The 13,582-nt window shown below is 35.2% G+C and overlaps 2 protein-coding genes across 2 annotated transcripts; one reads left to right on the forward strand and one right to left on the reverse strand.

Annotated features, from left to right (window-relative positions):
• Positions 1-2,910: 2,910 nt before the first annotated feature.
• Positions 2,911-9,074, reverse strand: Pbp95 (proximal sequence element A Pbp95). Its single transcript, XM_089637585.1, has one exon. It carries the CDS (start codon positions 8,867-8,869, stop codon positions 6,305-6,307), a length of 2,565 nt encoding a protein of 854 aa, XP_089493711.1. The 5' UTR covers positions 8,870-9,074; the 3' UTR covers positions 2,911-6,304.
• Positions 9,075-11,436: 2,362 nt separating this feature from the next.
• On the forward strand, positions 11,437-13,003 carry VhaPPA1-1 (Vacuolar H[+] ATPase PPA1 subunit 1). The gene has a single exon (XM_089637586.1). It carries the CDS (start codon positions 11,530-11,532, stop codon positions 12,154-12,156), a length of 627 nt encoding a protein of 208 aa, XP_089493712.1. The 5' UTR covers positions 11,437-11,529; the 3' UTR covers positions 12,157-13,003.
• The last annotated feature ends 579 nt before the right edge of the window (positions 13,004-13,582 follow it).

A 13,582-nucleotide genomic window follows, 5' to 3' on the forward strand; every position in this document is an offset into this window, starting at 1 on the left:
ATATGTTGTTTATTGCATAACTTAGAAGTTTTTATTATTATACATGTCACATAACATGTGATACACTTCAGGCCGCCGGCCGCCCAGAAAAGTCTCACAGTGAACTGGGCTGTAAACCGTTATTTTACTATTGGTCTTTACTTTTCTGCGCGGTGGTCCTGAATTCGCGCGGGGAACGTCAACAAGTAGCGACGGCAATACCGTACAAGTACTGTACCGGGCGGGAAAAGCAGATATTCTAACTTAAAATATTAATTTAACTATGAAATCTTAATCAATTTTCTTTTTTTTTAATAACATCAATTCTAATAGACGGTTAACATTGGTAAAAAAATTACTGGAATTCCTTGTAGAAGAATTAATGGAATTCCTTGTAGAAGAATTAAAAAATTTTCCATACAAAATGCTTAAGCGACATGGTTTTCACAGTTCGAATGACGTCACACCACACCCCGCCTCTTACCGCTCGGATTCCGCTCGTTTTGGCGGGCTTAATAAAATTTAAACTTTGAGAATTAATTTAATTATGAAAACAAACTTTAAAAAAAAAAAAAAAAATACCAGTATTTAAGTTTGAATGCGAACATTGATAAAAAAAAATTTAAAAAATGGACTCAACTTCCTTATTCCCACATTGAGGTATTGACAAAGCAAGTAACTTCTTGTGGTACATTTGAAAATTATCAATTTTTATATGCAGATAATATTGTTAACGTAATTCATTTTTTCCCTGAGATGTTTTTAAATATTTTATGATTTTTACCTGTTTTTTTTATATGAATCAGGATTCGCAGCCATCAACATCGCGACAGACGGTCAACATGGCAAATTTAGACAATACAGAAGGCATTATCGCTTCATGGCTGAAGAAGATGATCTTCACTTGAACGATTCCATCAGTGACAGACCGAGTGAACATTCAGAGAATGAGACCAATATGGAGCAGTCATCTGATGACGATGAAGAACCTGAAGCCGCTGCTGAACGTATAGGTTTCCGAGGTTGGAATTTTGCATACTTTGGTAAAGGCAGACTTACAAAATAGAATATTCATCATAATAATTTTCACATTGAATTAAATTTAATTAAATTAGTTAATTTTTTATTTTTAATTTACAAAAAAACATTTTACCTTATTGCAGGGTCTCCTGTGACCGTTTCCACAAACATTGGCGCAAAAATTTTTGTTTTTTGTCCACATTCTGTCTCCTCCCTTTGTTGAAACCAGAGATGTGCTTTATTTCAAATAAATCCAATTCAAATGGAAATGCAAAATGCAAAATGGGTATTTTCCACAGACATATGAATAGACTAGAAATTAAATGTGAGGGGTAAAATCAACTGTTGAAGAACGAAGGGGGTAAAGCTGACTGTGATTCGTCAATAAATCAATCTGACAGTATAGTCAGTGGTTGAGTGGGCATAGCGCTTGGGTCTCACCCGAGCGTCGCGTGTTCGATTCCTCGGCTGGCTAAGTCCTCCATCACAACACAAGCAACATTTTCGGCTTTCTGTGGTGGTAGTAGGAGATTTTCAAACATTGTTGGGTTATTCGTAACCCGGGAATGTTTGTCTTTCTTTTAAAAAAAAAAAAAAAAAGAGAATATCGCATTATAATATCACCATTTAGTTCTTAAAAGTAAAATCTGCTTTTGAATGAATAGACATTTTTACATGGGAGCGCAAATTACTCGCCACGTTATGAACAAATTTGCGAAGTCCAAATTCGGCAAAAAAAAATTTCTTCTATTTTCAGAGTCGAATATTTTGTTTACGTATTTAGTTAAGACACTTTTATAAGTGTTCATAATTTAGACATTTTATCATTATTTTGTAGATGTCTGATTAGGAAGACGTCTGTGCTCTCAGTTTTTCACTGTCAACTGTCAAGATGAGTTTTGACGAGGAAGACGTTCTTGTAGTTTTAGTGATTGCAAAATTATTGCACCAGAGAGGAAACACAAACAATAGAATACAATTTATCATAAATATTTTCCCCCGAACACACTTACGAGTATATTCAGAGAATTATTTTGTTTCTCTCATATTATAAAATTTTTTTTTTAAAGAAATACGAAAATATTCTTGAAGTTTTATTATATTTGCCATAAAACTAATAGAAAATGGTAATCTCAAAATAAGTTCGGAGGATATTACCTCGGCAATAAGATAATATGACAGAAGTCCAGGTCATCTGTAAAAAAATCTGTTAAAAATTAGAAATCAAGAAACAAGAGTAAATTTTTTTACAAACAAGAAGGTGATTTCAAACTGAGAGAAAATGATATTCCTAGGAGAATCATTACCTCCTTATTTTAAGCAACTACTTTGGAAAGCCATTATAAAGGGAAAAGAATTAAAATGTGAATATATTAGGTTTAATAACGGATCCATTCTAATGAAAGAAAATGAAGGCAAAAAAATCGGAGAAATAAAACATGAAGATGACCTGAATAGAATATTCTAGAAGTTGAATAGTAAAAGGAACCGAAAATATTTACAGCATTAAAAATGTATATTGATTTAAGAAAAAAAAATGAAAATGAAAAAACAATAAAGAACCTAATTTAACTATTAAAGATTCATTAACTTATAAAATGTTCAAAGCTTTCTTTGCTTAGAAGTTTAAATATAAAAATAAAAAAAAACATTTAAAACCTCCCTCCCAGGTTCACACAGATAATCTCTTTGATTCACTGAGTGCATTGCTTGACTTTACATCTATAAAAAATAAGGAAGTCATTTTATGTGGGGACATAAATATTAATACTTTGGATTTAAAGAAAATATTAAAAGTCAAAAATACATCTCACATTTTGCTTTTCATGGTTTGAAGCCAATCATAATTTCACCTACAAGAATTTCTACTACCATTTCAAGCTGTATCGATCATATTATGAAAATCTAAATTTGAACCACAGGGGAGCTAGCTGTCTTCACTACTGATATAACAGATCATGGTGCAATATTGCTGAGATCTGTGGGCTTCAGACTAAGGAAAATAGCCAATGATAATGAAAAAATAAAAACTGTCATAGATAACGATTAAGGTCAAAAATTAAAGGGGGAAAATGTTAATTCAACTTCTAAAATTTTTATAAAATATTTAAAAATGCATTTGGAAAGTTGTTGGTGGTAGTTATATTAAAATGTTTTGTACATATATTTTTTCTCATCCTTTTAATATTAAAATTAATTAATAAAAAATAAAAATGTTATTTCGCATGGTCACCCTACATGTTTACTACATTATTGAAATAGGTTCCTTCGGCTCAGTAGGTTTCTTTATACTGACATAAACCTGTTTTTCAGCATAAAGAAAAAAATTATAGGTTTGTTAAAAAAATGGGGATAGAAAAAACTCATATCCAAGAAGTGTGAATCATTTATTTCAATGACAAAAATAAAAATAAATTACAAACATGATGTAAAAAAAATCACACTATCTTAAAATGAGGGATTTATAAAAATTTAAAAAAAAACTTATATCGAAGAAAATGCCTTCTGTGGGACATGTAAAATTTATTTTTTTAGAAATTGAAAATGAAATTAAAAAAACACATATTTGGACAACCTTATTTCCACCAGTTATACCTTATTTCACAAGTCAGGGTTTTTAAAATTTATATTGCCAGTTTTCTTGCCTTTTTTGTCAGCACATAATCTGCAGCTAAGAAAGTTACATATAATTTAACATATTAGCAACAAATCAAAAACATGAAGATCTCCAAATATTGGTTTATACAATAGACTTCCAAATTGATTGACTAGCCCATCAGGGAAAGGGGAACAAACCAAGTTGCGTGGAGGGTGCGTTACGGTCTCCTTTTCTACAAATTGTCAATTAATGAATCTGACAGTAAGCGGGCAACTAGCATTGTAATATCACCAATTTAGTTTGCGAAAATAAAATCTGCTTACAAATTACTAGTCATTTTTACAATAGCACGCAAATTGCTGGCTGCGTAAAAACTTAACTACAAATCCCAAATCGGGTGAACAAAAGTTCGGGATTGTTTCAAAAACTGAATATTTTCTTACACTTTTACAACCTGATTTAAGCCGGTTCGGTTTTTTTAACCGTTTTTACGAACATTCCGATCCTGCGCAGAAAAGTCCCAAATCATTGCCTTGCTTTAGCGAACTTTTCTTTTCTATGTAGGGTCTGGTTATTTCAACGTGTGCCCTTTGGCATTCAACGTACAACTGATGCCGTAGATTATTCAAAGCATTCTAGAAACCCTCTTGGTGTCAAAAATATGGTCACGTGGTTTGTCTCTAGCTTGTCAAAATGATACCTGGATTTCATGTTAGGGCAAGTCTATCAATTTGAATATTTATGGTTTATAAATAATTTAAAAAAAAAACATAACACAAAAATTGAAATTTTCATGTAGAGATCATCGATAATTAAATGAAAAAATAATATATTTGAGTAGTTAACCAATGTTGTTTCAGCCAGATTTTGCCTTAAGTCTGGTGAAGTTCAAGCAATTAAGTAACAACTAATTATTGTGAGTGCTCGACATTACTAGATTATTTTTTTTTATCAGTCACGGGAATTTTACCTGTTTTCGACCCCTGAATGATAACCTCATAACTGTAGTCGCTGTTTCATTTTTATCAGTTATAGAATTAAGTTCTTTAGGACTTTTATTGTGATTAATTTTTGGGGTATTATGCCGTGTTGGACTTTGTCCTCCTTTAGCCAATGTTTCAGACACTGAAAGGCTGGCTAAAGAAGGAGGAATCTTACAGCTGCCCTGATGGTGGGATACTGTAATACTCTTGGCCCTCGAAATCTCAAATCATACCTTTGTAGGACTAAGGGCCCGTTCCCACTTCCGTTTTAACATCGGAGGCGGGTCCCGTTTTAAAATCAGATGTCCTAGCGGCTGTAGTAGATGTATGGAGCTGTTCACACTTGTCCGACACGATTTGAATACGGATCCGGCATTTTTTGTCGGATGGATCGCCAGCGCAACGCGTCCGTTTTAAAATCGTATCGGAACTCGCTCACTCATAGTTTTGTATGGAGCTGTTCGCACTTGTCGCCTAGTCGTTCCGGCAGAGCCCCCGCCACACCCCGACCCCTCCCTGTCCGCTCCCAGTCGTAAGGAAGCAGGCACGCTGCGTGCTTGTATTCAGTTATTTTGTCAAGTAAATAAATTAAAACTATAAAAATGGATAAGGAAATAAATCCCGAAAATTAAATCCCACTGGTCGAAGAAAGAGTTGTGCTGTAGGATAATACGACAGAAGGGTATAAAAATAATTCATTAAAATTATCAGCTTGGCGAGAAGTTTGCTGTTTATTCATGCCGGATTTTGAGAAATTAGAAGAAAAGATTTTTGTAAGTACCAACTTTTATAAAAAGTTTTATTTTTATTATTTTTTGTTTTTAATTTGTGTGTGAAGCTGCTGCTTGCCAAGATACAGATCCTATTGGAGAAACGAAATAGTCGGCGAATTCTGATCGTATATTATTTGCAGTAGGACCACCACGAGTAATGTGTGTTTGTGCAAGCATCGGATGCTCCACTGGGGTTGCATAAGTACCACATGACAACAAGAGCTTCATCGTCGTCCATTGCGCACGATCGTCTACCCATTGCGCACGATCGTCTACTGAAGAATGAGCAAATAAAATGTTTTGGTTGAATCGACAATTATTTTTTTTAGTAGAGAAGGATCCGATTTTAAAACGGAGGTGTGAACAGGGCCGTAGGGCATCCGATTTTAAAACGGAGGTGTGAACAGGGCCGTAGGGCATCCGATTTTAAAACGGAAGTGGGAACGGGCCCTAATGAGGATGATGTTATTGTTATCAGCTCCGGTACTTTGGGATATTTTGATTGGTTTATCTTTGCTGACCGTAGATTTTATTGTTTATTTACTTGATCTGCACTTATAGGGGGTCCATACTACCAATACTTTAAGTTTGTTGTTCATAATTTCTCACATTGCCTGGCGGTGATGTAATTCATTTAGTTTTTGGAGATTTTATTCGACTGGCATCCGTTGGGTCATTTTCTCTATTCGTTTTGTTTTGTATAGATGTGGATGTTCTAACACAACTTTGACACATGATTTCTTTCAAATTAAAGGGTCTACTTCAGTTAATTGGTCATTCACACTATCGTGCAGTTTGGATGTTGTTTTCTTTTTGGCTACAGATTTTGTTTTCCTTCCAGTTTTCACAGGATTTATTTGATTAGCACTTTCCAAATAATTTTCTCCTTTCTTTCTTATTTTATCAACACAAGAAACTTTAGCTTTAGCTTTTAGAAGGCTAACTAACTGCTAACTGCTGATAATATTTCCATTTTTCCCATGTGGTACGACTTTATCTATGCTTTCAACAATATTACTATTTGTCTTTCGTTTCTTATTTCCAACCTTACTGCCCGAATCACAGATGCGTTTTCTTTTAGCAGAGACATTTATTATTTCACTATCACTATCACTTGTATTCAAATCTTCCATGGATTTAGTAACTGCGGAACCTTTTTTTGAACCATTTCTATAATTAATGTTTTTCCCTGCTTTACTTATTTGTGAAATGTTGCCTGGATTAAAAATACTTCGGCTAGTCATTTTTTTACCTGCATTTTTATCGACGTTATTATCTTTACATGAAATTTTGGCATCATTATTTTTCTCAAATATATTTGTTTTGATTAGTGGAGGAATATTAGAAAGGTTTGCAGGCCACGTAAATAGGATTTCAAATCGACTTCTCCAAATGTCGAAATTTGGTTCTTCTTTGCTTCTTAATTGATAATCTGTAAATTCTTCCTGAAATAAATCACCAAGAGAAAACTTTTGAAGCATTACTGTTCTGAATGCTGACACATTACTCAGACTCGGAGGCAGCACATGACTAAACTGTTTACTGGCAGCACATGACTTCTGTAGTTGGCAGGAACCCGCACTTTCCTCCCAGATGCTGGGTGTGTGGGTTTGGATAGGAGTATTACAAGTACTCGGAAGATTAACCACCTTTTTTCTAGAATAGGTTTTAATGCCTTTGAATTGAGATGAAATATTGGCAGTATTATTTTCACTATTTAGAAGACTATCTGCTATTTTCTTTAATTCCGGATGTTTTAAAACGAATGAATCGCAATTCACAAGATTTTTATCTAATTTTGCCCCTAAAAGCAGTAAAACTGTTTTTAATTCGGATATATTGACTTCTGCCAATGGGACACTCTCTTTGGGAGGAGTGATGCAGTTGGCCTCAGTACTTTTGAAATAATCAACAAATTGTGAGTAGAGGGCACGCGGACTTAAGGAGGGCGTTTTTTTCTTCACTGTTTGTTTTCTCATAGATTTTTTATTTGTTTTTAATTGCTCGAGGGCTTCAGCTAAACTGATACCTAAATTGAGGTTTTGACGAACGGATACTTTCCTGCGTGGAGCTCTAGAGAGACCCCGATAAGGATTGTTTAATAGCCAGGCCTCCAGTGTTCGAAATCGACTTCGAACTGATTGAGCAGTTTTACACAAGAACTGTTGTGATATGGCGGTAAAGTCAATAGTGTCAGAAGAATAGCGCGATTGAGTAACCAGATTCAGGAGAAGTCGATCTTCGGCAAAAGTCCATTGAATATTGGATTGATTTCTGTAGCTCTCGAGCGTTCGATAGCGAACTTTCACCTGAATAGTCGAGCGGCCCGGAAGCAACCCCGCAATTCGATTGAAACAGAGTCCGTGCTCACGAATGGCTGCCATCATCACATTATCTTCTTCTTCAGAAAAACGTCCACGACGATTTACACACAGTTGATGCACCCAGCGATTGTAAATCTGTTCTTTAGTACGGTTTTCTACATGATAAGCCACCTTGGCCCAAGGAATGAAGTTCCCGATGCGGCAACTCTCCACAACACTCTTCAGGTATTGGTCCTCTTCCGGGGTCCAGGAACCACTACTGGAAGAGCGTGAGAGGCGTGAGCGGTAGAAGAGGAAACACTGGTACGGAGAGCGCCTGGTGTCGAGGCAACGGGCCACCGAGTCCCAGTCCTGGTTTTGGTGCTGCTTCACGAGTGCGGTTAGCTGGCGCTCTTCCCGGTGGTTCCACGCCGCCTTGTTGATCTGCGGGTGCAAGTACAGCCTCCACATACTGCGGCACTCGCGGGCCTTGTGACGGATGACTTCCCTGATCCCGATCCCATTCTCCATGTAGCTCCAGTCAAACTCCTCATTACAGTCCAAGGGTTGCACTAGCTCCGCCAGAGGACAATGTTTTATTCTAATCATTTCTTCAGAAGCTTCCCTCAGATTTTCATGGAGAACAGTTAGAATGCTTGAATTTTCTGTTTCTTCAGATTCAATATTATGTATTTCTTTTTCAATTTTTTTAATTTTAAATGAACATTCAGTAAGGCGTTTATCTCTTGCTTGTTTTGTAATTTCAGTTACCAAAACTTTTTTTTCATTTGATGTCCAAATATTCCGCGTACTATTATGAAAGCAATTTGCTATTCCGGCTAATTTCATATTTTGAACATCTGCATTCGGTGGAGCAGGATATAAATTACGATCTTTAAAAAACGGAATTCCACATTTATAATAAGTGAAGTATACATTTTTCATAGAATCAGGTGGATTTCTTTCGCAGGTGTTTATTAAATATTGAACTCTCTTAAGTTTTTTTTTACAAACGTTTAGTCTTTCCAGTAACTTGGACTCTAATTCACTTAACAAATTGTCGGCTTTCTTATTAAATGACGATGCTTCTTTGTATGATGTTGTTGGTTTGTCTTCTGAATAGGCTCCATCTTCAGCAGATGAAAGTTCCATTTTCGATTCTCCATCGGAAAGAAGGCCTCGAGTATCGTTTGCAAAATGTGTGCTTGCCATTTTTAAAACAAAAATATATGCAGGCACAAGTTTGTAAATATTATCAACAATATGTATGCACAATTTTAACCGTATTTATAATCATATACACATATAAAATTGGACGCAGTAATTCACATAAAACTTGCGCCGGCCGGTAGGCCCATAAATATACCCGAATATACCTGAATTGAATACTCTGAATAGCGAATAATGAATATACCACTCTCGGTAGGCCAAAATTTGACATATAATTTCAAAACCATAGATATATCGCTCGCACATAAATAAGCCACTAGTGATGGGCAGGATCGAAACATTTACATTTCCTAAATATTTTGATGAAAACATCAAACGAATCGAGTGATTAATCGATTTAATCACTCGGAGTTAAGCGGGTTCAATTTATGTTTATTTATAACCTTCCCAGTAGATTAGGTAGTACGTAGCACAATGTACCACAGGAATATTTTTGTCAAACAAACCGAGATATTTTTGACGTTTCTCGAAGTTGGGAATCGATTTTGTGTGAATACCAATAACATGACGGCTGTGGTTTTGAATAATTTTCAAATCAATTTTTTGACAGAATCGATTCCTTGTTCGACGACCTTTCAAAACGATTGTCTCGGTCTGTGTGATGATTTTATACAGAATCGATTCCTTGTTCGATGACCTTTCAAAACGATTGTCACGGACAGTGATGATTTTTGTCAGAATCGATTTGTCTATAACGATGAATCAAAATATTTCGATAGTCAAAAAGATCGAGTAAATCATCGACTGTGCCCATTGCTAAACCAAAGAAGAAAAATGCACGGGCCTTGCCGTACGGCGTATCTTTGTAATTATTTATAAAATCTTATAAACTGTTTACTATTCAATATAATCTACGTACTCTTTGTTTTTTAAATAATAATAACAAATAAACAAAAACAATTGATCGCATTCTCTAAATGCCAGATTTAAAAAGTTTTGATTTACCTTATTCCCGCTTGCCAAAAATACATTTGTTGGATTTAATTATTTTAGTAAAAAAGTTTTTTATAATTCAAAAAATATAATTTCGAAACAATTATTCAGAAATATAGAAATCTGTCCTGCTGAAATAAATAACATTTATCTTGATATGTCCCTAGGTATCTACGTGACTTGAATTCACAGAACGACCAAATTGAAGACGTGCGCCCTCATATGTTCTCCGTAATTTTACACTCAGATGGAGGCGGCAGTTCGTATTATTAGACTTAAATATTTAGTTGTATAGAATGGCCGGCAACCGCCATAAAAAAATTAGAAAGCCTACCTAGAAATACACCCATTAGCCCGCAGATTTAGCTCTAGACCCTCATAAATCTGAAATGGGAAAATGTTAAGCCAGCGACCCAAGGGCAATAAAAACCTTTGCCCAAGGCGCTAGGCTATATTGCAATTATTTGAAGGTCGTATTGTAAAAATGTAATTTTAAAATATTTGACAATAATTATAAATCTACATATAAGAGTAATTGTAAACTTAGGTTAAGAATTTAATTTGCAACCTTTTAACCAACTTAATTAAGTGTATGTATGCATAATATTAAGATACCTCCCCCTTGGAGCGGTCGCCGAGGCTCTTCCGCCCAGGAAGCTGCCCTCGCAGGAGTTACCATCTCGCCTCCGCCGAGGAACCTCCTGCCCTCCCCCTTGGAGCGGTCGCCGAGGTTCTTCCCGTAACCCCGCGAACTTCCGCCCAGGAAGCCAGAGTGGTAGCAAGGTGTCGCTGCCTGCTGACTCCGCCCTTCGGAGCCTTGGCCCAGGCTGAACTGATTCCGCCCTTCGGAACCAGCCCAAGTTGCCGCTTGTGTTATCAGTGATAAGTGCGAACGTGAAGAATCCAGAATCATTGAAAAGGGAAGTGCCTAAACAATTTTTGTATATTTATTTCGTAACGCGACCCAACTTTTGAATGAACAATAATTTAGGATTAAGAAAAAGGACAATTAATTTTAAGAATTAGAATAAAGAATAGTTCATTTATTGTTATTAAGTTTAATTTGTAGAACTCCATTTTATTTTTTATATATTCAATAATATTGTTATTGGGTTTATAAAAACAGTTTATTTTTTAATAGTATTATTATTTTTTAATATTTTTTTTAGACAGTTTGATAATGCCTTCAGAGGGCGAAACAGCTGTCACGCGTAATAATAATTACACAGCAGAACTTGTTTAAAAATAAACTGTTTTTATAAACCCAATAACAATATTAAAAAAATTAAGAATAGTATTAAGACAGGATTTAAAGTAACACTCAACCTCGTACACTTTTTTTTTAATAAATGTTTTAAAATTTTGTAACTACGTAACTTCTTTTTTTTTACTCGTTCCTCCTTTTATTTTACATGCATAGTGTTAATATTAAACTCCCTTAAGTATAGTTATAACAATCTTTTATTATTGTCTCCCTCTAGAATCTACCCGAATTAAATTTTCGTTTTTTTTTTTGAAGATCGTTTCAGGCTATTTTCGCTTGAATTTTATTAAATCGTAGTTAGCTTACAGTCTCCCGTCCAGTGATAAGTTTCTTTTAGTTGGTCAAACTGGTGGTCTTGTGATCCTAAAGGTTTTCGCCTGTCCTTATTGACGTTTAGTGTCATCGAGAAAGTAAAACTTGGTGAGAAAGAATATTATTTATCAAAATGGGGCTCCGCTACTGCTTGGGATACACCTTAATTACATCTAGTTCGATAATTATATCGATTCTAGTACTGTACCATCTTTTGACCGGCCAAGGAGAGAGGGTTAGCGTTGGGTGGTTCTTGGAAGAGACATCCCCATATTTATGGGCCTCCTTGGGTATTGCACTCTCAGTGGCCCTCTCCGTCGTGGGGGCAGCAGCAGGAATCCACACAGTAGGCGTCAGCATCATCGGAGGAGGTGTGAAAGCGCCCCGCATCAAGACCAAAAACTTGATTTCAGTCATCTTCTGCGAAGCCGTAGCTATCTACGGTCTCATCACAGCCATTGTGCTGTCTGGATTACTAGAAGAGTTCACCCCTACCGATATATCTGATACAGTGAAGGCTTCCAACTGGATGGCTGGCTACTTGATGTTCGGCTCTGGCTTGGCAGTCGGCCTTGTGAATCTGTTCTGCGGAATGGCTGTTGGCATTGTGGGATCCGGAGCTGCTCTCTCCGACGCTGCTAATCCTGCTCTATTCGTCAAAATCCTTATCGTGGAAATCTTCGGCTCTGCTATTGGATTATTTGGGTTGATCGTGGGAGTCTACATGACTTCCAAAGTTAAGATGGGAAATAAAATTTAAGTTGTATGTTCAAACTGCAAATATCTTTCTTTACTTAGAAGATTTCGGTTCTTACGAACTCTTTGTGGTTTCCATATAAAAAATATGATATCAATTCATCCAGTATTTGAATAAAAAATAAATGTTTTAGAAATAATGGAATTTTCAATCACATTTTGTGTCTGTTTCCATAGTTTATTTGTATAACATTTTGTTTTTAATAGGTTATTTAAGTTATTCTTGTTGTATATAATAGTATGACTAATGAACAATATTAATTAATACTGCTTTTATCTTACCAATAATTGAAACGGACATCTTTGTCCTTCGAGATGTCACGCTCATATCAATTTAGAGCTGTATGCAATATCAACTTAAACGCGCACAAGCTGTTTCTGCTCCCATTGCCTCTTGTATCTCCAATCCCTTATTTATCTGCTGTGTAAATATTACTTCTGTAGGTTTTACGCAGATAGAGCTACATGCAAAATTTAAACACCATAGTTGCAAGTGAATATGAAAACTTTTAACGCGTTTTACTAAAAACTACAATAAATTTTCATCATAATTGTTTTTGCATCTAGCTCCTCAATTATGAAAAAAAATATGTGGAAGACGTACTCTTAAATTTGTTGCATTTTAATAATATACCTATACATATTTTGTTCACATCTTTAAATTGTGTCAATAATTTGAAAACTACGTTGAAATAGTTTCTTTGCAACATATTCCTTTGCTAGCAGATTTATAATGTAAATAAAAAGTTAAGAAATACTCTGTATAAATTACATTCCCAAAATATATATTCTATCCCTTTTAGTTGTTAGCTTAAGTCTTTGACTGGTTGTTCACTGTATTAGATTTACTTTATGTTTTCAGTCAATAATATTATTGAGTAAACTTACACCAGTAACGCATTGGTCACAGATTTATCATTAAATGTATCTATTATGTTAATAAATTAATATGATTATTGTTGAAACTATATGTTACTTTATTTAAATCCTGCAACGATCCACACAACACTTTTTGAAAGTAATTGCCTATAACATTATTTATCATCTTGCTGGTTATCTGACGAAAGATAGACATTCCATACAATGCAATTTATGGCATTGTTCTTCTACATGATGCAATGTGTTTAGCTTTCTTTTCACCATGCAAAAGGCCTCATTTGAGGGTATTTTATATACCCAAATGATGAATTGCGTGTGCAGTCAACAGAGGTTGTGAGTCCTGAAGCTCTGAATGCCGAAGTGACCATATGTGCTGTTTTCAGTACTCTTCAGTGTCCTCAAGGAAGGCTTCAGAAAGCCAACTCGCACATTGATATAATTACAAAAAAACATCAATGTAATAAATCATTGAAGAAGTTAAAATTTAAAAGACGTTTATTAGTAACGCTTTTTCTTCACACATTACATTACTGGATTCGTTCTGAAGCATA

The sequence above is a fragment of the Hesperophylax consimilis genome, chromosome 1 (assembly GCF_061612785.1).
Source record: "Hesperophylax consimilis isolate HC1 chromosome 1, BYU_Hcon_1.0, whole genome shotgun sequence".
Lineage (NCBI taxonomy): Eukaryota > Metazoa > Arthropoda > Insecta > Trichoptera > Limnephilidae > Hesperophylax > Hesperophylax consimilis.

Coding starts and splice junctions, on each gene's coding strand:
- VhaPPA1-1 (XM_089637586.1), top strand. CDS start 11,530: ATGGGGCTCCGCTACTGCTTGGGATACACCTTAATTACATCTAGTTCG.
- Pbp95 (XM_089637585.1), bottom strand. CDS start 8,869: ATGGCAAGCACACATTTTGCAAACGATACTCGAGGCCTTCTTTCCGAT.